The sequence below is a fragment of the Heloderma suspectum genome, chromosome 1 (genome assembly GCF_057233095.1).
Source record: "Heloderma suspectum isolate Gila_16-S chromosome 1, 16-S_ref, whole genome shotgun sequence".
In the NCBI taxonomy this organism is placed as follows: domain Eukaryota; kingdom Metazoa; phylum Chordata; class Lepidosauria; order Squamata; family Helodermatidae; genus Heloderma; species Heloderma suspectum.
The window spans coordinates 410,038,316-410,064,085 of NC_139458.1; the positions used below are offsets into that span (position 1 = coordinate 410,038,316).

General features: G+C 43.8%; 2 protein-coding genes across 6 annotated transcripts in view; one reads left to right on the forward strand and one right to left on the reverse strand.

Annotated features, from left to right (window-relative positions):
• SLC3A1 (solute carrier family 3 member 1) overlaps window positions 1-21,986 on the forward strand; it is a 28,178-nt gene extending 6,192 nt beyond the window's left edge. Inside the window, exons 4-10 of one of the 2 annotated variants that reach the window (XM_084828961.1) lie at window positions 6,415-6,540; window positions 7,439-7,558; window positions 9,512-9,636; window positions 12,326-12,521; window positions 15,380-15,526; window positions 16,550-16,666; window positions 20,175-21,986. In XM_084828961.1, coding sequence (XP_084685087.1) covers window positions 6,415-6,540; window positions 7,439-7,558; window positions 9,512-9,636; window positions 12,326-12,521; window positions 15,380-15,526; window positions 16,550-16,666; window positions 20,175-20,615 — 1,272 coding nt within the window. In that variant the 3' untranslated portion in view covers window positions 20,616-21,986. The remainder of the gene's footprint in view (window positions 1-6,414; window positions 6,541-7,438; window positions 7,559-9,511; window positions 9,637-12,325; window positions 12,522-15,379; window positions 15,527-16,549; window positions 16,667-20,174) is intronic. The other variant, XM_084828962.1, reaches the window with a different exon arrangement.
• Window positions 21,501-25,770, reverse strand: part of PREPL (prolyl endopeptidase like) — a 36,197-nt gene continuing 31,927 nt past the window's right edge. Inside the window, exons 14-15 of one of the 4 annotated variants that reach the window (XM_084828959.1) lie at window positions 24,072-24,154; window positions 21,501-21,950 (exon numbers count right to left, since the gene is read on the reverse strand). In XM_084828959.1, coding sequence (XP_084685085.1) covers window positions 21,894-21,950; window positions 24,072-24,154 — 140 coding nt within the window. In that variant the 3' untranslated portion in view covers window positions 21,501-21,893. Of the gene's footprint in view, window positions 21,951-23,827; window positions 24,155-25,770 lie in introns of those variants that run through there. The other 3 variants (XR_014786939.1, XM_084828958.1, XM_084828960.1) reach the window with 3 other exon arrangements.

Below are 25,770 nucleotides of genomic sequence, written 5' to 3' on the forward strand. Positions count from 1 at the left end.
TTGGTATCAAAGCGCTGGATGCGCCCGATCTCGTCCGATCTCGGAAGCCAAGCAGGGTCAGCCCTGGTTAGTACCTGGATGGGAGACCGCCTGGGAATCAGGCTGCCTGCACCGAGCAGGGGGTCGGACTCGATGGTCTTGTAGGCCCCTTCCCACCCTGTGATTCTATGATATCCTTGTGTAGCTTGCTATTGTAAAAGGTATAACTGGAAATAGCATTCCTCTCTCTTATCAGCAGTAATTAGGAGCTGAGGTATTGCAAAGAATCTCTGCTTTCATCTTAGCAGCTCAGATTTGCAGAACTTCTCTTAAATGCCCATCACCCTGAAACCACTTGTGCTTGTCACTGGTGTGGTCAGGTATGTCTTGATAGAGGGCATTTTCTCTAATGTAGTATGACTAATGACTGTAGGGATGTTACGCACCTCAGCAGGGGATACGTATTCTTAAAATGTATAATGTACTAAACTGTGTTACTGTTACAGCAAATTTAGCTAAAAGTGATGAAAACAGCAAAACATGAGTTTTAAAAACACACCCTTGCACAGTCGTACCTTGCTCCTAAAACCATTTTCTTGGAACATGATTCCACTGATTTCAAGAGACTGTATTGCTAATTAAGGGCACAATCTTATGCACGTTTATAAGAAAAAGGTCTTACCACTCACAGCGTTCCCCAGCCCAGCCAGCCATGCTGGCTGGGGAACGTCAGAAGTTGTAGGGCTTTTTCTGTCTAAACATGCATAGGATTGGACCCTAACAGTTAAATCCTGTGCCTGCTTACACAGGATTTCTGAGTAAACACATTTAGGATCTGTCTGTGATTCAGTAATAGCATTTTAGGTCTTGTGATAGCGTTGATCTGCAAATGTTTCCAAGCAAAAGAGATATGAAGTTCTGCTTCTTGTGATATATTTTACTCTCCAAATATGGATTTAGTAAGTAGCTTGATTACTGAACTATAAGACAGTGTTGATTTCCACCCCCACTCCATTTGATCTCAAGCCTTTCTGAGTCTGCTTCTTGCTTACGTTTGCCCTGTCTGTGTACAAACCTGTTGGCAGGAAAGGACATACTTCACATCACTAGTTCGTTGTAGATACCCCTTGTTCAGTGGGCAGCCCAGGCTGGGAGCCTCATTCTCACAGCTGCCTCCTCTCCCTGCCAACCATGACATCAGAATAAAACAATCCAACTCATTGTTGGATCGTTCTTTTCTGTTTCTATAATGCAAAGATGTCAGACACTGGTTTCACTAGGATGAAAACTCTCATTTTCCATGTTTTAATTTGAGATTGGAACCATTCGGGAAATGGCTGCAAATTACAGTTTTGGAAAGCATTGCCCCCATGTTGTCAGAGTATTCCCTAGTTTAACACCAGAGAACGAACTGTGATTTTGGCAAATGGCGAGCTGTCAACAGGTGTTTTTTTTTTTCTATATGCAGAAGTAATTTTATTTTTAATGTTCTGTCTTGTATTTTGTAAAACAGTGCAGTGTGCCTGTGTTTTGTAAAATGAGCTTTAATAGGCCAGTGGCCATTCTGGCTGGGAATTATGGGAATTATAGTCAAACACATCTGGAGGGAACCAGGTTGGGGAAGGCTGCTGTAGTCCATTCTGGATAGGGATATCATATCTGTTGCTGGGAAATCCGGTTCTTTTTTGGCTCGACTGAGTTCTGTGGTGCATACAACTTGATTTGTGGTTGAGCTGTGGGCTTCTCCCCAAACTCCGGGAACATTTTTGCACTTTTTTTTCCTGCATGTTCTGCAATTTGCACACATTTCTGAGCAATTTGTGTAAATTATGGCAGTAATTTGTGCAAATTGCTCAGAAATTTGTGCAAATTGTGGAACTTGTGGGGGGAAAACGCACAACATGCCTGGAAAATCCATGAACTGGCCCAACTTGCTGCAGACGGAGTCGGGCACTGCAACAGGAATTAGAATGAAGTCTGGGGGGGCAAACCTAGGGAAACCCATCAAACACCACCCCCAAATTGTCCCTACATTAGGGCAAGTTCTCTCCCCATAACGTTTAGGAACACTTCCCAATGTAATTTGCTTATTTATATTAATTATTTACTAAGACATTTTCATGCCACCTTCCTCCCATGAATGACACTCATGACAGTGACAAAATTAAAACGATAACAAACAAACAATCAAGATCAAGCAGTAATCAAAACGAACAATTAGCACAATGCTGAAGGGCACAACCCCCCTCTGTACAGTCACTGAGCATCCAATGGCATGTCAGGAAAGAGAGAGGAAGCACAGCTATGCGCGTGCAGATTCTCTCCCCAATTTAGTTCCTTGTGTGCTCTGGCTTCTCGATCAGCTGGAATCTGCCTGACAGCCTTTGTGTGTGCATCTGTACACATGTAGGAGCGCCTTCCTGATGTTCCACTGAACATCAGAAAGGATGTTAGTGTTGGGGCTGATGGGTGCACAGACACTGGGGGCAGTTCCATCTGGGGTGACTATACTTCCCTTTCCATGTGCACAGTATATGCATGGAAGGCATGTGCATTCAAGCCATTCGTTAGGTTGAAGACAATGCAAGTATGGTGATGATCACTTACGAATTGACAAAAAGAGGACAAAAGAGGACACAAATATGTATATGCTAACGCAGGGGTAGGCAACATGGCCCTTGTGTGCCCTCGGACACTTTTCTTGGCATTAGCCAAGGTCCCCTTCCACTTAAATTTTTTTCAAAAAAAATTATAACAAATTTTCTTCCTGCCAGCTGGGATCACTTCAGAGCAAAGTGAGTGCCTCTGTACCTCCCATCTTCTTTTTCCCATGCATGCCACTGGCCCACATGTGGGGTTCAGAGGCATTCTTTGGAAATGATGATGGCAGGTGGTTGCAGGCACACCCATTTTGTCCAAGACAGTTTTTCAAATTGGCAAATGCGCCCACAGGCCCAGAAAGACTGCCTACCCCAGCATTAATGTATATGTATTTCTAAAATTACATCTATAATTTCTATAATTTAAATAGAAATAAAATACATCTCACTACCATATAGAAAACTGTGACCAGGCGACTTGTGTGCCTTGCTCAGTCTGCTCTCCAGGTGTTGTTGATGGATGAAGGCCCAGCTCTTCCTTCTGATGCTTCTTTATCTTTATATCGGACTTGGGCTGAAGAGTCCTTCAAACAGAGGACACTTTAAAATAGAGGACAGTCCTCCCACAGCCCTTCAAATAGGGGACTTTCCTCTATAAAAGTGGACACATGGCCACCCTAAAACAGTTGGAGCAACCAGTTTGCCAAACCAAAACAGACACCTATTTAAACAACAACAGCAACAATGAACCGAACAATAAATGTAAACCAAATACCAGAAGCGCATGGTCAGCATTGGCCTGGCACATAAAACGAAAAGAAAGAGAAAAAGGCTGCAGAAGTTTCTCTCATGGGAGGGATTTGCCTATTTCCCCCATGTTTCCCTACCCTTTGAAAGTGGAAGCCAATGGGGACTAGCAATGGCAGTGTTTAGCCCACCATGCCTTGAAATCCATCCACTTTTCTTCTGAATATTCCCAAATTATGCTCAGAAACAACCCTTCCCCTGACACCTTTCAAGTATTTCTGAGAAAGCTCACAGGGTGAAGCATGTTCCCCATTTGCTGCCATGCCCCTCACTCAGTTTCCAGGCAAAACAAAACATCCTTGAGAAGGGGGCAGCGGGAGAGTAGACAGCAGTAACAGCACTAGAGAGACAGGAAGGCCTCTCCAGTCTCTCCTTAACTAGAAATTGTTCCTGAACTAGCTCTGAATTATAGTTTCCTGCCAGGGAGCATAGGATTTGTAGTTTCCTCTGACTCCTAAATTAAATCCGGTGTCAGAGAAAATGACAAATCCCCTGTTCCCAGACAGGAAATTGTGCTCCTAAGCATGTTTAGGAACAATATCTAGTTAAGGAGAGGCTGGCAAGGCCTGGTCTCTAGCAAGACCTCCTCACTGCCAGTTCATTGGGGCTACCTTTGAAAATGGACCTTTCAGCTGGTTAAGAATGCTGCGGCTAGACAGTTAACTGGGGCCACTGATTACAGAAAGTACGCAACTCAGCTACTGGCTTGTTTCTGGGCAGAATTCAAGTGCTCAGGCTACCTGAAAGACTGCCTTCTCCCATAAGATCTTTGGGAGAGCCATTCTTTCAAGATCACTGCCTTCAAAGGCATGTTTGGTGGCAACACGAAAGAGGGCCTCCTTGGTGGCTGCTCCCTGGCTGTAGAACTCCCTGCTGAGGGAGGCTAGGTTCACTCCCTTGTTGCTGTCCTTCTGCTGGCAGGCAAAGACCGCTTTATTCACGTGGGTCTTTGCTGTGTAAGTGGGTCTGTTGAGCTGGATGCTAGTTATTGTATTTTTAATTGAATTTTAATGTATTTGCTTATTATTGTTTTTATCCAGCTTCATTAGTGATTGTAAGCCACCTTGGGTGCCATTTTCAATAGAAAGGCAATGTACAAATCAAATAAATACATCCTCTTCTCAAGGAGGGAACATTTTTTATTTGGGAAATGGTTGGATGAGGGTCTGGTGGGGAAGGCTGCTTAGTGGCAGAGGATAAACTCCACTATGAGGTAGACCTGAATTTGGAGGCATTGAAGGCCAGCTTGTAATGAGATGAGGATTTCCAGACTGGGGGACTTCAAATGCTGAATTCCCCCCCATTCAAATTTTGCCACTGTGATGACATCACAACATGGGTGAATATACTTAAGCATTATAGGCAGAAGGAGCAGAACTTAGCATGGGGCTGCAATTTTTGGAAGCAGGCTTGTGTCTGATAGGATTTAAGCATGAGTAACTAGGGCCCATTGTCCATAAATGCAAGAAGAAAACATGTACAACATATCTATATGGTAGTGTAAGGCTTATTATCCAAGATCTACCAGACCCATTTTGCTCATTTTTGCTTTAAACTGAAGCTTGAGCAGTGTAGATGTGCACAAAATATTGGAAGTTTGAAAAAGTTCAAAGCTCAAGCTTTAATAGCCAAACAGTATGTTAACAAGAACAGCCTCTCTGGCAGAAGCAAAAATGGCATTTCTTGCTGTTGCCACGTTAACAAGTGAAGCCTCTGTGCCAGAAACAAAGATGGTGGCTCCCTTTGGTTGGTTTCTCTCTCCCTCCCTGCCTCCATTAAAAACAAAAAGCCCATCCCGGCCAGAAGCAAAGATGGTGCAACCTGCTGTCAGGCCTTCAAAAAGAACAGCTTCTCTGCCAGAAACAAAGATGGTCCCTGCCACCACATTTATCCATCCTCCCCTCAAGCACTCTAGATGCTGCGCATGCACAGAAAAAGCATACACAGAAAAAGGAAGTTAATGAGGGAAAACTTTATTGATATAAAAATAAATAAATGGGGGAGGAGGAGGAGGAGGAGAAAAGAAAAAGTTGGAGAATTACATGGCAGGGCTGTTGCTTTACTTGGATAGGTGCAAAGGCAGCCTCCTGGAGGTGAGAGAAGAGGCCACATGGTTGTCATGGAAACCCTCCAGGCCCTCCTCTGCCTCCCTCCCCTCCCCACCCACCACACCAGTGAATGTGGGGGGGGGGAATATGGTTCACTAATGAATAGAACGCCATCAAACCCCCCTCAGAAGAAGAAATAAGTGACATTAATGCCCACTAGAATGTATAGCAAGCCCCCCACCCATGCCCCTGATCTCCTTATCTTTCTATCTTTAAATGACCCCCACCAGCAGAAGGGGCCTCCGCTTTCCCCTTGTATCTCTCAGGGGCATCCTGGCACCCACAGCCAACCATATTTTTCTGTCCCTCCAAGAAAACAGATGCCTCCTTTGCCCCTTTCCTTTTAGGGTTGAGATCTTTGGTCCCCCATCAGCACCCCATTGTTGATGCTTCCCCAATTTGCTTCCCCAGGTGTCATTATTTGCAATGGTGCTTTCTTTCCATCCAGCCTGCAATAATTTATAATAACAATAATAAGAATATTGTATTTATTATTATTGCTGAAGGCAAGTGTGCAGGCTGGGAAGTAGCAGCCCCCATGAAGGCACCACCTTCTCCTGGCTCTGCTCCAGCCTGGACTCGGAAGGCCCATGGAGCAGGCACAGAACAGGACTGGCTAAGCCAAGCTGCTGCTTCTTCCATAGAGTCAGGAGTGCATCACCTGCATCATCTGATGGTACAGGAATGTAAAAGTCCAACTCCTCTCAGGTTTCCCAGCAGGTGGGATTTTCTTATTGGCCAGTGCTACCCAGAATTGCAATTTGCAGTATGTTTCACCCTTAGACTACTAGTGCCCATGGCAACATGGGTTTTACACAAGTATTAGTAGAATATGAAAGCTGAGAAAGCATTCAGAATTCTAACAATGATTATTCTAATTAATTTGATAAAAAGAGATATTGTACCTCTCATGCCTTCAGGTGAGCATACTAGGGAATTCCAGTTGGCAGTATGATGAGATGAGAAACCAATGTTATTTTCATCAGTTTGGAAAGGAAGAGCCAGATTTAAATTTCCGTAACCCAAACGTTCAAGAAGAGATTCATGTAAGTATCAATAGTATTCCTATCTTTAAGAAATTTAGATAATCCTATCATCAAACATTATTTGTTTAAAGTAATTGTTATACTAACTAATGGGGAATAATTTAAGCAACCTTATCAATAACATTGCTTTCTTTTTAAAATGTCTATGCTGCTTCTCAAGCATAATTAAGACAAGGATTGAGCAAGAAGTCAGGGATTTGCAAATGTATAGTGGAAATAAAGTATAGTGGGGTAGGAGAGAATCAGATGACTCTACCACCTTGGTTTGGCAGATGAGATGGCATGTTTGAACACTTTTTGTGAACTGCCCAGAGAGCTTCAGCTATTGGGTGGTATAGAAATGAATGAATGAATGAATGAATGAATAAATAAATACTCCTCTATGAAAAAGATTACCTGCTCACAGAAATGGGTATGCTAAGTTATGCTGAATCCTTTCCCCCTGATATGCTAATTCTCTAAATGCAGAGAGATTTTTCCTCCCTCTTGCAACCTAAAGTGGTGTAGTCCAGAAAAAGCTTGACCATGTAATTTTGGCTGATGCTCTAGTAAGCTAGAGCACATTTCTGGTGGGAAGGATTTTTTTTTTTTTAAGCGAGGGGGCGGAACATCAATCAATAAAAGGGGTGATCATGAACCTGTCATTGGCTGAGCATAGAGACTACAATGGGATGCAGGCAAGGACACAGTCACTAAGGTACAAAAGAGTATGAACCAATAAGCACCAAGGCTATATGGTGGAGTTTGTAGAGCTTTAGGCCAACCTACTTTTCCCCCCTGAAAAATTGCAACATCAAGTTATGTGTTTAGATAACTGTGGGAAATATGTTCACTATAAATGTGTTCTTTGGGGAAATGAGCAAAGCTATTCATTCTCGCTTGTTTTAAATATCTTTAGGGTGTCATCAGGTTTTGGCTTGGCAAAGGCACTGATGGATTTACCATTAGTACTGTTAAATTTCTTCTGGAAGCAACACACCTAAGAAATGAGCCCCAAGTGAATAAACTCCAAAATCCGGTAACAGTTTTTCTGCCTTGTTCTCCTGCAGGAGATATACACTTAAAACAAACCACTTCATTTGCTGGTGGTGCAATATCATATTTGATCAGTGCTATAATTGTCAGGCTCCTGACTAGTGTATGGGTTGTGGGGTGAACATGCTGATACAACAGAAGCCAGATTATGGAAGATCCAATATGTGCTTGTGAAAGCAGGGCAGGATACGCGTCACTTGGATCAGTGTGGGTTGCATTACTCAGGGCTAGTTTTGCCTTCCTGCAAGTATTACTAGAATGGAATTGCCACAGAAACCTGAAAAACCCAGACACCATGGTGGGCCAGGAAAGATGCATGTGTGTACCATAGGCAATAACAGCTGTACAATACCAGGGAGGGAGGACCAATAGCTTGGTGGTAGAGCACATGCTTTGCATGCATAAGCTCCAAGGTTTACTCATTGACATTTCCATTTAAAAGCATCTCGGGCAGTAGACCTAGGAAAAATCTATCCCATGTCTTTTCATACTAGCTACCTGGAGCTTCTATTCCAGGGGTGGGCAGAAAGTAGATCTCCTGATATTTTGGACTTCAACTCCCAGCATTCCTGACCATTGGCCATGCTGGCAGGGGCTTCTGGAAGTTGAAGTTCAAAACATCTGGATATCTTACCTTCTGCCCACTCTGTTCTATATGCAGAGGCTGTTTGTCTCTGAATATCAGGGGTGCTTCCAGATGAGGCTTTTATCACCCAGTCGCCCTGCTTTATTCACATAATCACATAAAGGAAGGACTAGTGCTTTGGCTCAGCTTCATGTGTTTGTAGGTACTGCTCCAAAGTCTCTGCAAAGTTATAATCTCTACACAGCCAGCACTCTTCTCACCTAGGAGGAGCAAAATTTGGGGGTGCACTCAGGGGCCCATGATGGCCCTTCTGGCTCTGGGCCCTCTTTGGTGGGCTCCCATATGTGTAACCCCCTGCCCCCACAGTGTTGCTTACAAGTCAAAAAAGCGATTTGGGGGTGTTAGAACTTTTTAATGGGGGAAATAGCCTGGGTGCACTCACATTCTATTAGGGATGTTTGAAAAATTTGACCTTTGTGCATGCCGATATGAACTGACCTCTTGGACTGATGTATAGATTGGAACTTAGTTGTCCATTGGCTTTTGCACGTCTCAAATATTTCAGCATAGTTCTCAGATTTAACCCCCCCCCCACACACACAATGTATTTTAAATGACTACTTTGAAAATACATACATTAAAAATACTATTCAAATGCAAAGTTTTCTGTGTATTAACAAAAAGATGCAGATTAATGCAGAAACAGGATGGAACAGAGTTATGAATGAATGCATGTGAAAGCGATATGGACTGCAAATTGACTGACTCATCTATCCCGACATTCTGTCTGTATTTAGAAGTCCTCATACCGCAGCCGCTTTTTGAAATTCAGGGAAAATTTTAAAAAAAGTGTGGAAGTAAGATAAGTTGCATGCATTACCAAAAAAAGAGGGCATTGATTTGCATGAAATTTGCATATGCTAATTTATTTGAATAGATACAAATGTAAAAAATGAGTATTATAATTTAAGTAGAAGTATAGTGCATCTTACCATAGCATGGAAGATGGAGACCAGGTGACCTGTGTGCTTGCCCGTTCAGTCTGCTGTCTAGGTGCTGTTGATGGGCAACTTCAAGGCCCAGCGCTTTCTCCTGATAGTGCTTTATGTTTAAAACAGACTTGGACTGGACAGCTCTTCAAATAAAGGACACCTTCAAAATAAACAGCTTTTCAAATAGAGGACTGTTCTCTGTAAAAGAGGACACATGGACACCCTAAGCCCCCTTCCAAGGGGACACTGGATAGCTGCCATTGTCTCAGATGTCTGTTTATCTTTTGTGGGGGCGGGGGGGAATTTGAAACTACAGTTAATCAGAGCATTAATTACTAATATCTCATTGCTCTTGAAGGACAACATCACAGCCTATTCTGAACTTTATCATGACTATACCACCACCCAGGTTGGTATGCATGATATAGTTCGCAGTTTTCGACACACCATGGATAAGTTCAGCAGTGAGCCTGGGAGATACAGGTAAGAATGTTTTGACATCCTCGCCTATTTCCTAATTGCCATGGGATGCGAAAAGCCACAGTTCAGGAAACAGGCTGAAAATGTTAGTAGGAGCTCCTTTCCTGCCCCAGACATTCACTGGAGCAATGCTATACAGATTGGGCAGGACTGCTTCCTTTGGAGGCTGTGTGAAGTAGGCCAGGGGTGGGTAACCTGTGGCTCTCTATATGTTGGACTAAAACTCCCATCAGCCCCACCTGGCTGCAGCTGATGGGAGTTGGAGACCAACAACATCTGAAGGGCCACAGGTTGGTAAGCCACATACACACTAACAGTGCATCTGTGGATGGAAGAGCTCCCTCTGTCTGTGAAGGTTTCTGAGCTAGTCGACTATTTCTGCTGGTGGAATGGGGGTGATGCAATCTTCGCTGAATCCCCCTCTCTTTGCAGTCCCCTATGCTACCCCAAATCTGCTGCATAGCATTGGAAGGAGGCTGCACAAGGAGTGGGAACTGGCAAAAATCGCCTCCTTCTCTTCCTGTTGTGCAAGAGTATACCCTAACCCACCCCAAATGCCTGCCTGAACAGCCACGTTTTTAATGCACGACGGAAGCTCATTAAAGAGGGGGCATGACGGAGTTCCCTAGAGAGGGAGTTCCACAGAGTGGGGGCCACCACAGAAAAGGCCCTCTCCCTCATCCCCACCAGTCTAGCTGTCCTGGCTGATGGGACAGAGAGAAGGCCATCCGAAGCTGATCTTGTTAAGCGGCCTGTCTGGTGCTGCTGGAGGCGCTCCTTAAGATAGGCTGGGCCGGAACCATATAGGGTTTTAAAGGTCAAATCCAACACCTTGAATTTGGCCTGGAAAACAACTGGTAACCAGTGCAACTCCTTCAGCACTGGAGTGATGTGATCTCGCCGGCGGCTGCCTTTAATCAGGTGAGCCGCCGTGTTCTGTACCAGCTGCAGCTTCCCTTCAAGGGTAACCCCTTCTTCTTGTTCTCCTCGACCTCTCAGCAGCTTTTGATACCGTTGACCTCAGTATCCTCCTGGACCGCCTGGAGGAGTTGGGTACTGGAGACACCATATTACGATGGTTCCGGTCCTTCCTCTCTGGTAGGTACCAGAGGGTAGCACTGGGAGAGGAGGTTTCGGACCCGTGGCCGCTCACTTGTGGGGTGCCACAGGGTTCCATCCTCTCCCCAATGCTATTTAACATCTATGTGAAGCCGCCAGGGGCTATCAGGAGGTTTGGGGTGCGGTGTCATCAATATGCAGATGACATGCAGCTCTACCTCTTGTTCAAATCTTCACCAGGGTTGGCCGTAGAATCCCTGTCCAAATGTCTGGAAATGGTGAGTGGCTGGATGGGGAGGAATAAGCTGAAGCTGAACTGTGACAAGACTGAGGTACTTTTGGTGGGAGACAAGAGGAGGTTGGGGGATGCTGACCTGGTGTTGAATGGGGTACGGCTACCCTTGAAAGACCAGGTCTGCAGCCTGGGGGTCATTTTAGACTCCCAGCTGTCCATGGAGGCTCAGGTGTCAGCTGTGAGCCGGACAGCGCTGTTCCAACTGCATCTGATATGGCGGCTGCACCCCTACCTTCCCAAGCATCTGCTCCCATCAGTAGTACATGCCCTGGTCTCCTCTCGTTTAGATTACTATAATGCGCTCTATGTGGGGTTACCCTTGAAGATGGTTCGGAAGCTGCAGCTGGTATAGAACGCGCCGGCTCGCCTGATTAAAGGCACCCACCAGCGTGATCACATCACTCTGGTGCTGAAGGAGTTGCATTAGTTACCAGTTGTTTTCCAGGCCAAATTCAAGGTGTTGGTTTTGACCTTTAAAACCCTATATGGTTCTGGCCCAGCCTATCTCAAGGAGTGCCTCCAGCAACACCAGACGGGCCGTTTAACAAGATCAGCCTTGGATGGCCTACTCTCTGTCCCATCAGCCAGGACAGCTAGACTGGTGAGGATGAGGGAGAGGGCCTTCTCTGTGGTGGCCCCCACTCTGTGGAATTCCCTTGCTAGGGAACTCCACCATGCCCCCTCTTTAATGAGCTTCTGCCATGCATTAAAAATGTGGTAGTTCAGGCAGGCATTTGGGGCGGGCTATGGTATTTTTAGAAATATGATGTTTTTAATGTAGACTTTTATTGTTTTAAACTGTTTTTATTATTGTACATCACCCAGAGTGGCTGGGTGACCAGCCAGATGGGCAATCAATAAATTTAATAAGGAAATAAATAAATAAATAAATAAATATTTTATATTGTTTTATGCTGCACACTGTGGTTTTAATTTCTGTGAACTGCCCAGAGAGCTTCGGCTATTGGGTGGCATAGAAATTAGATAGATAGATAGATAGATAGATAAATAAATAAATAAATAAACGTGTGTAAAATTTTCTAAGCGGTAAGCATCTGTACACAGTACAAGTACTGAAAGATAAAACCATCCTTGCCTTCAGGTTCACAATCTAATAGACATGATACCAAAAGTAAGGGAATGGGATGGGGGAGGAAGAAGGGAAAACATGCCATGAAAGTCACTTGCCATATAAAATGTAAATAATTACCAGGATCTCAAACGACATTTCATAAAGAACCAGTGTTTCACGATCTATTCTTGGGGTGGGTTTAAATAAATAACAGTATTGTAAACAATTGGTTTAAAAATCATAAATATTTTCCCCCTCTTTTGAAGATTTATGGGCACTGAGGCTAATGACGACAGCATTGAGGAAACAATGATGTATTATGGAACGTCTTTTATTCAAGAAGCAGATTTTCCTTTTAACCTCTACCTCATGAACATGAACCAAATCTCAGGGAATTCTGTTTTTGAAATAGTAGCTTTGTGGATGAAGAATATGCCACAAGGCAAATGGTCAAACTGGGCGGTAAGATTCTGGCTTTGAGGGCTTTTGGTCTTTTTACAGCTTGCAACACCACCTTTTATAACTTCAAACAGTTGCTCATTTGATTTATTTGCTGCACAATCCAATGCATATCTACTCAGCAGTAAATCTATTGAGTTCAGTGGGACTTCTCAAGTGGTTCAGCTGGGTAATTTTAGACCCTGGGCTCAACAGTCTCATGCACCTCCCCTTTAGGTGGCCATATGTATTACTTTAGTTGAGCTGTACACAACTAACATATCTCTCCACTCCACAACTGCCATTCTGTGCATTACAACTGCTTCTACATTCCTGACATGTTAGAACAACAGAATTGTGATGTCACAGAATACCCCGAGCATGTGCAGTTTTGTATTTTCAGTTCATTGAAATTATAGCGCCACCATGACTACAGGAATAAAAGGGAGTTTGCTTCCGATGCCCCCATCACCTGCCGCTCTCTGGTCATTTGGGGGGAGGGGCTGGATTTTGGCCTGAAGCTCCTGCCCTAACTGCACCATTGGATTTGACCCAAGAGAAGTGTGCATGGGATTGCAGCCTTTGGCTATGCACTTATCTGGAAGTAAATCTCCTTGAACGCAGTAGGATTTACTTCTGAGCAGGCATGCCTAGGATTGCGGTTAATCATGTTCAAATCCTGCCTTGCCTCCAAAGAGCTCATAGCAGCACTGAAGAGCAGTTATTCCTTTTTAGCTCCACAACTATTTTGCGAGACTTTTTATTTATTTATAGCATTTATATCCCGCTTTTCGGACAATTATTGTCCCCCAGAGTGGCTCACCTCAATAAGAGAGAGAGAGAGAGAGGTCCTGCCATCAGACTTATAAACTAAAAGGACAAGACACACAAGGGAAGGGGAGTGGCAGGAAAAGGAAGTGGAGGGAGACCCATTTTTCAAGGCCAGAACAAAGTGGTGAGCTATAAGAGGGCATCTTGGAGTACTTTGGGCCAGGCTGATCTTCCTCCCTTGGTGTTCTTGCTTGAATGAGGCTCTTGTTCCTTTAGGCCAATAGATGGGGACGTTCCCTGGGCAACGTTTCAGGGTTCTTTCTGGCAGGGAAGGGGAAGCGAGCTTCCTGCAATTGCTCCTTCCCTGGCTGATGGATGGTCTGCATTGGTCTCCCCCTTGGCTTGATGTTATTCCTGGGAAGGCAGGGGTGCAGCCTCACAGCTCCCCTGGCTGATGGCAGAACCCAGAGTGAGCTTCCCTTCTGCTGTCTGGTCACTGTCAACTGGATTGTTCTTTCTGGCAGGGAGAGGGAAGTGTTCTCCCTGCAACTACTCCCTCTCTGTCGATGGTTGGAGGGGGGACAGGCAAGAAATAGTGACTGGTTTAAGTTTCATGGCTGAGATGCGATTTAATCAGTGAAGGCTGGTGACTGATGTCAGTGGGGCTGTGAATCTGCTCTGGGTTCCAGTCAGAACTCCAAAGGAGCTATCCAAGGTACTGAAAGTACTTTGGGGAGAGGTGTCAGCACTGGGTTCAGCACCTTGGGTTGCTCATTTGGAGTTTTGACAGGTTCTGACTGAAAACCAGAGTGGATTCACAGCCCCACTGACATTGGAGCCAGCAGCCTACATTGGATTTAATTTCCATCTCCATCAAGTAATGCTGCTTCTAACTTCCCCAAGTTTCAAAAGTGGCATACTCTATAGCAGTGGGGTTTGAAAAGAAGCTCAATAGCCCTACTGGCAATATGGAGTCAGTCACATGATTTCCTGGACTAAGAATTAAAGAAATATGGCAACCCTTCCAATACAGCAAGATAATGAAACGTTTTTAAATTATCAGAATGATGACACTGTGTTTGTCAGCTTGTGCTCCTTTTTGTGCCTTTGTGTAATAAATTGAGGTACCCTGCTGTTTAAATTTAATATTTTGTTGCACATGCGGTTTTATTTTTGATAATTAGACTTCATCTGACAAGACTGTGCCTTTGTATTTAGTGACCTCAGAACAATTTATTTTCTCTACTCTGCATGGAGCAAAATCTCTTTTAGTGGAAAGCAATATTAAACCAGTTTATTTTGAATACTGAGTTACGTGATTAAAAAGCATGTAAGCACTTGGTCAATGTAATAAAATTATGAACGAGCTTTTTCCATAGGGGGTAAAATCTATCCAAGTAGGAAATTTTTAAAAACAATGCTTACCTCACTGGAAATACTAACTTCATTACTTTAAATGCCATTAGTTGCATACTGCTATAAGTAAGATCAGGATATGCCTACATGACTTTTATGGGGTTGATACCCTGTGGAAATGTTTAGTCCAAATATGTTCTTAGATGTTATTGTTTACTTTTTGAAAACAACAACAAATAAAGATTATTATAAAATAAGGGATGCATCCAACATAATTCTAGCAGAAAAAGTACAAGAGGTGGCGTTCTGGTAGCAGTTGAGCAAGTGGAACAAGTAGTGCAAGCAAATGCCTAGCATAATGAAGTCATAATGAATTATGAAAGTGATTGTGTAGTGGCTTGTGTAAACTGTTGCGCATGCAGAATCAAAGCTTTGGGTCCAGATTTATGCTGAATCAACTGTACTGGCAGAAGGGGACTTTTCTGCCCTCTTCTTCCCATGACAGCCCCTCTAGATCCTTGATAATGCTACACAGATAGTCAGGAGACCCTGGGTGAGCTATGGTGTGGGAGGGACAGGTGGATCCCCAAAAACGTGGTGGAGGGACCTTCTGTGAATGGAGCCCTTCTTCTCATGTAAGATCTTGTGGAAGGCAGATCCTGAATCCAATCCATAATGCTGTGACACATGTGGTAGATGTTTAGCACTGGTGGAATGACATTACTGGAAACAACCTTAGATTACTTTCATTTTAGGCTGGAGGCCCCAACAGTGCTCGAGTCTCCTCTCGGATTGGGAAGGAATACATAAATGTGATAAACATGCTTCTTTTAACCCTTCCTGGAACACCTACAATATATTATGGTGAAGAAATAGGGATGGAAGATAATACATCAAGAATGGTGAGTTAAAAATCTTAAATTACAATCTCACGATAAGTGTATTACTGAAGAGGCCAATACTGAAAAAAAGGCCTTTCCCCATATGTAGAAAATCTGGTTGATACCACCTTCTCTGTAATCTGTTTTTTTCCTTCATTTTGGAATTCTTTGTAAATAATAATGGCTATTAAGGGAGCAATCCTATGGCTGCTAGTCAGCGGCTAGACTACCATAGGATATGTCGATTTCTGGGAACCAACCTAGCCCCGCTCCCGCACTGCCTTGCAGGCAGCACAGAATGGCCCCATGCTTCAAAGAAGAGTGCTGAGTGGCCAAAACGGGGCATTGCGGGGGGCGTAAATACCGGTACGACACATCCTGTGTGTCGTCCGGCAGCCGCTTGCCCCGCTCCGCCATCCCGAAATCGTCTGTCTAGCCACAAATGCAGGATGGCTGAAGCACGGAGGGGGCGATCCCCTCTGTGCTTCTCCTGCCCTGCATTGGGTAGGTGGTTGCCTCTGAGTTTGGAGGCTGCCGCCTATCCCCATAGGATTGTGCCCTAAATTCTTTGAGTTAAATTTCATGGTCCTATGAGTGTCTTTTACAATATAAGGAGCTGACTCTAGACTGCAACAACAGAGTCATAGGGACTGTTCCTTAAAGACTACAGATCTCTAAGCATCCTGGCCACGTGGTCCCTGAGAACTTCTCCAAAATGGAATTCAGCCCTTGGGCTGAAAGAGGTTCAATACCCCTGTGTTAGGGAAAGGGCCCCTGATTTACACATATCTGTCCTGGCATTGTTGCTCTCCTTCTACGTTACTTCCACATCAGTCCAGCTTTGAGTAAAGCCTTCCAGACATGTGGTTTGGCTTCCTGGCATGCATATAAATCACCAAAGCAACACCTAGCCTCTTTTGAGATATCTATCACCCTTGGATGCTAGAATTTATTTTCCTGTTGGGGGTCTTTTACAGGTAAGCATTTTTTGCAACAGCCATGAAGATATTCTGTTTAGCAATGAACAGTGCCTTCTCTTTTTAGGCAGATTTTCCAGAAAAATCACCCATGCAATGGGATGACAGTCAACATGCTGGCTTTAGTAAGGGAAACTCAACCTGGGTACCTGTACATCTTGACTATCCAAATGTAAATGTGCAAGTAAGTATGAAGGCTGCGGCTTGTTCAAATAAATTAAAAATTCAAGATAATTTTCTTTTGCAGGGCAATGACCTTAAGAACATATCAAGATATTTAAAAACTAACTGGGACAATCAACCCCTAATATGGATATAGCCTCTCAGATACACTGGGGTACAACTCAAGGCAATTCCCATATCAGCAGCCCTCCTATCACATTCACAGAGTGGATGGGAGGGATTAGATGATTTCCTAAACTGCCTATGGGCAGAGCAATCTTAAGGTGATAGTGGTGGAAGATTTGGCTCAGTCTTCTTCCAAAAGAGGGTCTATGACCCCCCCCCCCGACAAAGGTGAAGTACAGGCTGAAGAGGCAGGATTGCAGCTTGAGATCGATAGGCATATGGTCAAGGAACACCTAATTACTTTGAATGAGTTCAAATCTCCAGGGCCAGATGAACTGCATCCTAGAGTAATTAAGGAACTGGCAGAAGAACTCTCAGAACCGCTGTCTATTCTCTTTGAGCAATCATGGAGGACAGGTGAAGTGCCAGATGACTGGAGGAGGGCTAATGTTGTCCCTATCTTCAAAAAGGGTAAAAAGGAGGAACCTGGGAACTACAGACCAGTCAGTCTGACATTAATCCTGGGAAAATTCTGGAGCAGATTATCAAGCAATCCATCTGAAAGCACCTTGAAAACAATGCAGTGATTACTTGAAGCCAACATGGATTTGTCGAGAACAAATCCTGCCAGACGAATCTGATCTCATTTTTGGATCAGGTAACCTCCCTTGTGGACTGTGGGAATGCTGTAGACATAATATACCTCGACTTCAGCAAAGCTTTCAACAAAGTGCCCCATGATATCCTGATTAGCAAACTAGCTAAAGTGGGCTAGATGAAACAACAATCCGCTGGATCCACAGTTGGCTACAGAATCGGACTCAAAGAGTGCTTATCAATGGGATCTTCTCAAACTGGGGAGAGGTAACAAGCGGCATACTGCAGAGCTCATGGCTCTTCAACATTTTTATTAATGACTTGGAGGAGGAGGTGCAGGGAATGCTGATCAAATTTGCAGATGACACAAAATTGGGTGGGATAGCTAATACCCTGGAAGACAGAAACAAAATTCAAAGTGATCTTGATAGACTGGAGTGTTGGGCAGAAAACAACAGAATGACATTTAATAGGGATAAATGCCAAGTTGTGCACCAAGGAAAAAGAAACCAAATGCACAATTACAAGATGGGGGATACGTGGCTCAACAACACTACAAGCGAGAAGGATCTTGGAATTGTTGTAGATCCACAAGCTGAATATGAGCCAACAATGTGATGTGGCTGCAAAAAAGGCCAGGGCTCTTTTGGGCTGCATTAATAGAAGCACAGCTTCCAAATCCAGGGAAGTACTAGTTCCCCTCTACTCAGCACTGGTCAGGCCTCATCTGGAGTACTGTGCCCAGTTCTGGGCACCACATTTTAAGAAGGATGCAGACAAACCGGAGAGGGTTCAGAGGAGGGCAACAAAGATGATCGGGGGACTGGAAACAAAGCCCTATGACGAGAGACGGAAAGAACTGGGCATGTTTAGCCTTGAGAAGAGAAGACTGAGGGGAGATATGATAGCACTCTTCAAGTACTTGAAAGGTTGTCACAGAGAGGAAGGCCAGGATCTCTTCTTGATCATCCCAGAGTGCAGGACATGGAATAATGGGCTCAAGTTACAGGAAGCCAGATTCTGGCTGAACATCAGGAAAAATGTCCTGACTGTTAGAGCAATACGACAATGGAGCCAATTCCTAGGGAGGTGGTGGGCTCTCCCACACTGGAGGCATTCAAGATGAGGCTGGACAGCCATCTGTCAGGGATGCTCTGACTTGGATTCCTGCATTGTGCAGGGGGTTGGACTCGATGGGCTTGTAGTCCCCTTCCAACCCTACTATTCCATGATTCTATGATTTTGTGGTGGAAAAACCCTGACTTCCTAAGCCCTTCCTGCTTGTGCTGACACAAGTGGAAGGTGGGGGGTTGATTCAGCCTTTTAGTTATTCCCCTCCCTTTGAAACCCATGGGAGGGACAAGAAGAATGGCTCCAGGGCTGGCATATATTTTTGGCATTTCTGGGGGGATGCATTAGAGGAATGAGCAGGCTTGGGATGTGGTAAATTCAAGGCCTCCACCAAGATGCTCCAGGAATACCCCATTTTTTGCTCTGCCACCCACAGAGCCCTGAAGGCAGTACAATGACAGCAGTGGGGAGGTCTCCAGTGGTGGACCTTCCTCTCCACCACATCCAGCAGCCCCTCAGCTGCCCTCCCCGGAAGCTTAAGAAGTGTGGGGCACAGAACTTTCCATGGGGATAGAGCAGGGGATCCAAGATCAGCTCTGTCTCTGATATTGGCGCTCTAAGCCCGACCTCAGAGGATTTCAGAACTATCTTATGGCTCCTATAAATTTGCCTGTAAATGATTAATCAATTCATTAAATACATTTGCATCTTTCCGGTAACTCAATATAGGAAAGAGTATAAGATTCCTTACAATTAAATAAAGCAACCACTCGTTGTTATAAGAAAAGGTTCTATTTAATATTTTCTCTTCTATATTTCTTATAGTAGCACACAAAAAACCAAGTAGCCCCCAAAAGCAAACACATTTGAGGGCCCACTTTGGACCAGAATGATGGAATATCAGTGTAAAAAAATAAAAAGAATAATTTGCAACATTATTAAAATTATCCTCAATTAAAATTGTCCCCCTCTGATGAATTAAGCAATGCTTTGGTTCAACCTTCCCTAAAGTGATGCCCTCTGGATGTTTTGGACTACAACTCCCATAAGCCCAGACCACTGGCCATGTTGGCTGGGGCTGATGGGTGGTGTAGTCCAAAGTATCTGGAAGGCATTTTGTTGGGGAAGGCTGCTTTATTGTTCTTACTGTTGTTTTTATGGCTGGATAGCCAAACAAATATTTATGAAAATCACTGGAATCAGATGAATGATAAAATTAAGTGGTAGCTAAAAACAAAAGCTTGAAACATATTGCTCCTGAAGTAGCAAAGAACCAATGGAGAATAGTGGATAAATCAAAGCGAGTAGTTCTGACATATTATTTATTATTGCACCATCAGTGTACATGGGGTCTTAGAGTTACAGAGGCACCATACACTCTCAAGGAGCTTATAATCTAAATAGACAATGGGGAAACAACAGAGAGAGGAAAGGACTGACAGAGGTGAAGAGGGAATTATGTAGGCAGGTGCCATTATATGTAATTTAAGCTTGGTTAGTTTGGAATGAAAATTAAAAAACTCTCCTCAGGAGAGACTTGAAGGCGGTGGGGAGATGGTACCATGCTCGTGTTCAGGGAGGCAGTTCCAGGAATACCAGGTGGGAAGCGAGAAATGGAAGAGTTGTTTAAAGGAGCAGAAAAGGGTGGTAGGGTTGTAGGTGCAGAAGTCACATAACAAGAAATAAGTATGTGCTCACCATCTAACAAATGACTCAATGCAACAATTACGTTACAGGTTCAACGGAATCAACCAAATTCTACACTCAACTTGTTTCGAGAGCTCAGTTCCCTTCGTACCAGCGAGCTTCCGATTCATAGGGGATGGATGTGTTATGTTTGGAGTGACAGTGATGTCTTTGTGTATGTGAGAGAACTGGATGGGTTGGATCAAGTGTTTATGATGGTCCTGAATTTTGGAGTGGGAACCACAACAGATCTGCAGACTTTGGTTCCTGCCCTTCCCTCAAAAGCTATTATAAGGCTAAGCACCAACTTTAGCAACAATGGTAAAGTTGTAAATACCAAAACAATCAACACTGAAAAGGGTGAAGGACTCATTTTGGAATATAGGACAAGCAAGCCAGTCCACAAGATGGAAACTTTCAAAGAGAAGTGTTTTGTTGCAGAAAAGGCATGCTATTCCAGCGCATTCAATTTACTCTACATGTATTGCTAAGTGCCAGTGTCTGTTTATTCTAAATCCACAAGTTGGAGATCAAATGTAATTTTGTTATGAAAAGGGCGCCCATCTGTAAGCAGGCTTAGATTGGCTTGATCTCATTTGAAAGTACATAAAATGGCAGAATTGTTATCTAGGAATTCAGAAGATTAACCGTGCTCATTTAGCTGTGGTAGATCATAACCACAGTCACTCTAGGGCATCTTTGTCCCCACTCACTGTAAGTCCTTGCAATATCAGAAATGATTCCTACATTGGGCAGGGATTTGGACTAGATGACCACCATAGTCCCTTCCAACTATAAACCTCTATGAAATTGTATAATTCTACCATACATGTGCACTAAACTTCATTCCCTGCTTTATGAGAACAGACATGACAGTAAACTTGGGGTAACTTCTAGATTCTGTAGAATTCTGCATCTTTAATGGTTGTACCAAACACCTCCAGCCTGAATTCTATAAACTGCTCTATGTGGGCCTGTCTTTAAAGATAGTCTGGAAACTTCAATGGGTCCAGAATGCAGCTGACAAAATTCTGATAGGAGATTGGAGTGTTATCAGTTCAATCCTTTACCAACTGAACTTCTTATCCATTTGGTTCCAGGCTCAATTCATGCTGCTGGATTTGACATTTAAGGCTCTAAATGGCCCGGGGTCAGGGTATTTTGGTATCACCTCCTCCTGTATGAACCTTCACAGGGACTCCATCTCAGTACCAAGGACATTTCCTTGCTGTCTGATGTATGGCAAGTGGACACAAGGGGGAGGTCCTTCTCAGGTGTGGTGGCCAAATTATAGAATAGCTTGCCTAGGAAGGTGGGTTTGGCCCCCTCGCTGCCTGTCTTTGGCAGGTGGTGATGGTGAAGACAATTTCATTTCAGCAAGTATTCTTATAATGTGGTCGCTGATGTTTTAATTGCTGATTTGTACTCTTTTGTTTTTGTCTTCTATGGTTTTGTACTCTGAGATTTGCAAGTGTCATTTCTAAGCTGCCTTGAGTACACTTGGTGTAGGAAGGCAGGATAAAATTCACGCAAACAAGCACAGATTTTATTTAGTAAAAATAAACTTTGGAGGAATACAAATAAGTATGACCTGCTTTTTCTTTTTTCTTTTTTAAGAAAATGGGTGAAACTACAAATTAGTGGCAATTTATAATCTGGCCAATGCTAAAATAGCCACATGGTTAACTAATTTTAAATAGTTTCTCATACAATAAAAACAATTTTCCTCTGTGTTTAGCAATTGGGACAAAAACTCCAGCTTTGCTGAGTCATTCCTGCTTGTCAAGTCTAAGCTCGCTGTACAGAAATGCTAGCTGTGTTGCAACCTGAAACAATTAAAAAAAGCTTAGTTGTTAAAGAGCAACAGACCTCCATAGTCTTTTGTGCACTTCAGAGAGTATTACCAGCACTTTCCAGTTCTATTGCTGGTCTCCTACCAATGCTATTCGTGCTCCTGTAACATTGGGGATAATAATGTGGGTCCTCCTGCAGTCTGAAGAGTAATCATGAATGCTTCCTGCTCAATTCTCTTTAGAAAATGGCAGCTGCTGTAATGGGCTTTTCAGTGAGATCAGAAAAGCTTCCTGTGAATTGAGCATTACTGTCAAGCATAACACAGCTTGTGACCAGACCAGCAGCAGCAACACTGAAGCTGGTGTCACAAAAGGCTTCCAGAATTGCTTTGCTTGGCTCCACCATAGCCAGTGCATGAAGTGTCTTGTTTGTGCGTATGCATTCTGTGTTAAGCAGAGAAGTTCATACCTGTACGTTCAAAATAGTTGATTACAACCGCATATAGAAAGAACCAATGATGAAGTATTTTTGCATGCTACTTCTTTGTACACTGAGATTTATAACTGTGTACAAAACCATGGCTTGGATCCAGCTTCTTCTACCGGGTGGGAGCATTCCCTGGTGGATTTCAGATGAGAATGCTCCTCTTGATGGAAAGAAGGGGGAAAGTGGCCACTGCCAATTCCCCCCTTCCTCTGCAGCCCCAAGCGCCCCCTCTCCCACTGTTCTAGAAGGTCTCTCAACCCTCCAGAGCAGGGGCATAGGGGACTGTGTGTGTGTGTGTGTGTTGAAGATCACTGCCTCCTGCATTTTGCCAGTGGGATTCCTCCGCTGGCTCAGAAGCTTCCTGTGGATGGAAGGAGCCCTTCAATCTACAGGAGGCAGTTTCTAGATCCAACCCAATATAAAGAATGTAGTATGGTTGTGATATACATCAAGAAAGCCCATGTAACTACTGCTACTACCAGTGTTGGGTGAGTGAGGGAGAAGGGGACAATATGACCTAAGAAGCCCACTTCAAACACAACAGCCCAGTCAAACTGTATTCAGCTGTACCAATCAGTTGTTCAGGTGGATGGAAGAGGACTGAATCCAACCTTTTGCCTGGCGGCCTTTCCCCCAAAGCAGATTTTTGGTGCTACTGAAGACAATTTGCCAAGAACTGAACAATCAGGCTTTTCAACTTGACGAAACACACGAATAGCATCTTGTACATTTCCTCTGGTTGGACTGTGATCTTGTACTTATTTACAGATACAAAACAACTTTACATTAGTGGTATCCCATGTTTTACTCAGTGAATAGAAGGAGCTTCTGTTCATGGAAGAGGAGTTGCACACTCAAAGCGAAAACACTGGATACCACTTTGCTTTAGTCTTTGTTGTGAAGGGTTTTCTTTAATATGGAGAGAAGTACAGTGGTACTATTTATGCAGATTTTCAGACTGCACAACACTGATGCAGATAGCAATACTATTAAAATATGTACACAGCAAATAAAGGATAACAAGTATGAATTTCATACATGTACAATCAAGCAAATGCTCAACATCTCATTTGCACTACTGTTGTCAAACCTCACTCTCTCACCCTGGTGACTTTTAGCCAGTCATCCAATGATTCCAGTCCACAGGAACCTGTGCTTATGAATGGGTTCACCCACGTCCTACAAACATGTGCCCTGTGTCTAGTGCAAGTCTTTTCTTTAGCCATGCAGGATATATGGCATTAGGGCAGAAGGATATGTGGTAAGCCTATCCACAAAAATGGGTTCCATTGTGAGATGAGATCTCAGTGTTACCTTGTGGTGGGAAAGAAACAAGCCTTTCCTCAATGAAATTATGGGAGGGTGTTCTTCAGCTGGTTAAGTCTGGATCTCCAGGGAGAGGAAGGAGATGCATGCTGAGTTGGCAGGAGGGATGCGTGGCACGTAAGTAAGCAATGGTGGGAAAGTTTGAGAGTATGTTGCAAGACTACAGAGAATCACAAGCACTGCAGAATATTATTCCCCACATGTTCATGTTTCTGAGGTTTCAGTAAATCCCCAAATAGGATAACAATTGATTCCATGGTGTATAGTATTGACCTTTGCTTTTCTATGGGTTTCACCTGTAAATTGCAAAAAACAAAAACAAAAAGCCACAACAGACATACCTGATTTAAAGAATCCTCCCAAGATGGAGCACAATGGCTGCCTCCTGATTGAACATCTAAGATAATGTTAGGTGTCTGAAGCTCTGAAACAAATATAAAAGGCCAGCAGACTGTGATGCAATCATGGGACAGAAGGCATGCTATTCTGGATATAAACAAGTTTACTTCCTATTGGTGCTGAAAATGAATTTAGTATTTTGTCACAATCCTTTGAAGCTTGATGACTGGTGTGGATGAAATACCTTGCTGGTGTTCTCCACCTCAACAGGAGACACTTCAGCCATTCTCAAGCCAAAAATGTGATCCAGATGTCAAAGTTTCCCCACAACTACTATAATGAGGCCCTTTCACATGGCACAGTTCATATCACAAGAATGCAGTTGCAACTCCACCACCATTTCCAATTTTGCAACTAGCAAGAACTAGGGGATTTACCTTGGGATAAATTCCAGTTGACAGGTCAGATATTCTGCAGCCAGATATGTGGTTCTTTTAGAGCATCGATACTGTCTTGCACATGTCTAATATCACCATGGGTCGGATACAATGTTGGTTGTCTGCTAGCGGAACACAAACTGCTAGCGGAAGGGATTTTACCTCCCCACTGCAGCCCCCCAAATGTGCTCTGGAAGATTGTTTATCAGTTTCCTGGATGCTCTTGTTACTGTCCATAAGAATGCTTTATGTATTGCTTTTTGCAATGTGGATGAGAGAGGCAACCGGGTATGTATTACCAAGACCTGGGTGGGGGAAGTCTCTCCTAGTTGTGCCCTTCTGGGTATTTAGTGCAGCACAAACATATACTTTAGGGTTGAGGTGGGGGCTGCTGTGGTCTACAGGAATTCTACCTGTCCATTCAAGTCTCTTTTTTTACAGATATCTACATGCAACCCAGTTTTTGCTCCCCTTCACTCTAACTGCGGCAACGTCTGACAGTGTCTTTGACAGCTGTCAAACGTAGCCATGGCTTAAGGTGAAAGAGTCTGAAAAAGGGGGTGACTTGTACATTTCTCTCAAAATGAAATGCTGGGGGCTCAGGTAAGTGGGGATTCGAACCAGGGCATCTGCAAGGGTTGGGGCAATACTTAAACCCTGGGGATCACCCTGCTAAGGGGGTGACCTGCACCCCTTTCCCCCACTTATCAACTGTCAAAGGCTGTAAAGTCAGCCTATGTACAGTCCCCTCTTGTCAGTTACCTTGTATGTTTGACAGCTGAAACATACAAGGTTTCAGACAAGGTAAGCCTATCTGTTTTAGATGGTTGGAGTTGTGCACTTGTGCAACTCCGAAAATCTGACACCCCAAAATTATATGGGGACCTTTGCGCACATTAGTGGGGCCGAAAAAATATTTAAAAACCGCCCCCAATTTGCATAAATTTAGTTTTTGTTTTTAAAAGCCAGGAACCGCAACCAGGGTTGTGGTTCCTGTGGTGAGGGGGATTTGGCGGCTGACAAGATGGGTTCTGCTGCCAAGTAGCCTGGGATACCTGCCGGGATCGGCAGGAGAACCAAGGGGGAAGGAGTGGGAGAACAACCCAGGGCTCGCCGTGGATTGTTCCAATGACAACCCACACTGTGTGGTTTATTTTTCAGGGTAGGTTGTTGTGATGTGCAAACCTGGCCAATGTGTATTATGTTGGTCAGCATTACAGTTTATACATATATATGCTATTCCAAAATTATGCTCTTGAATTCA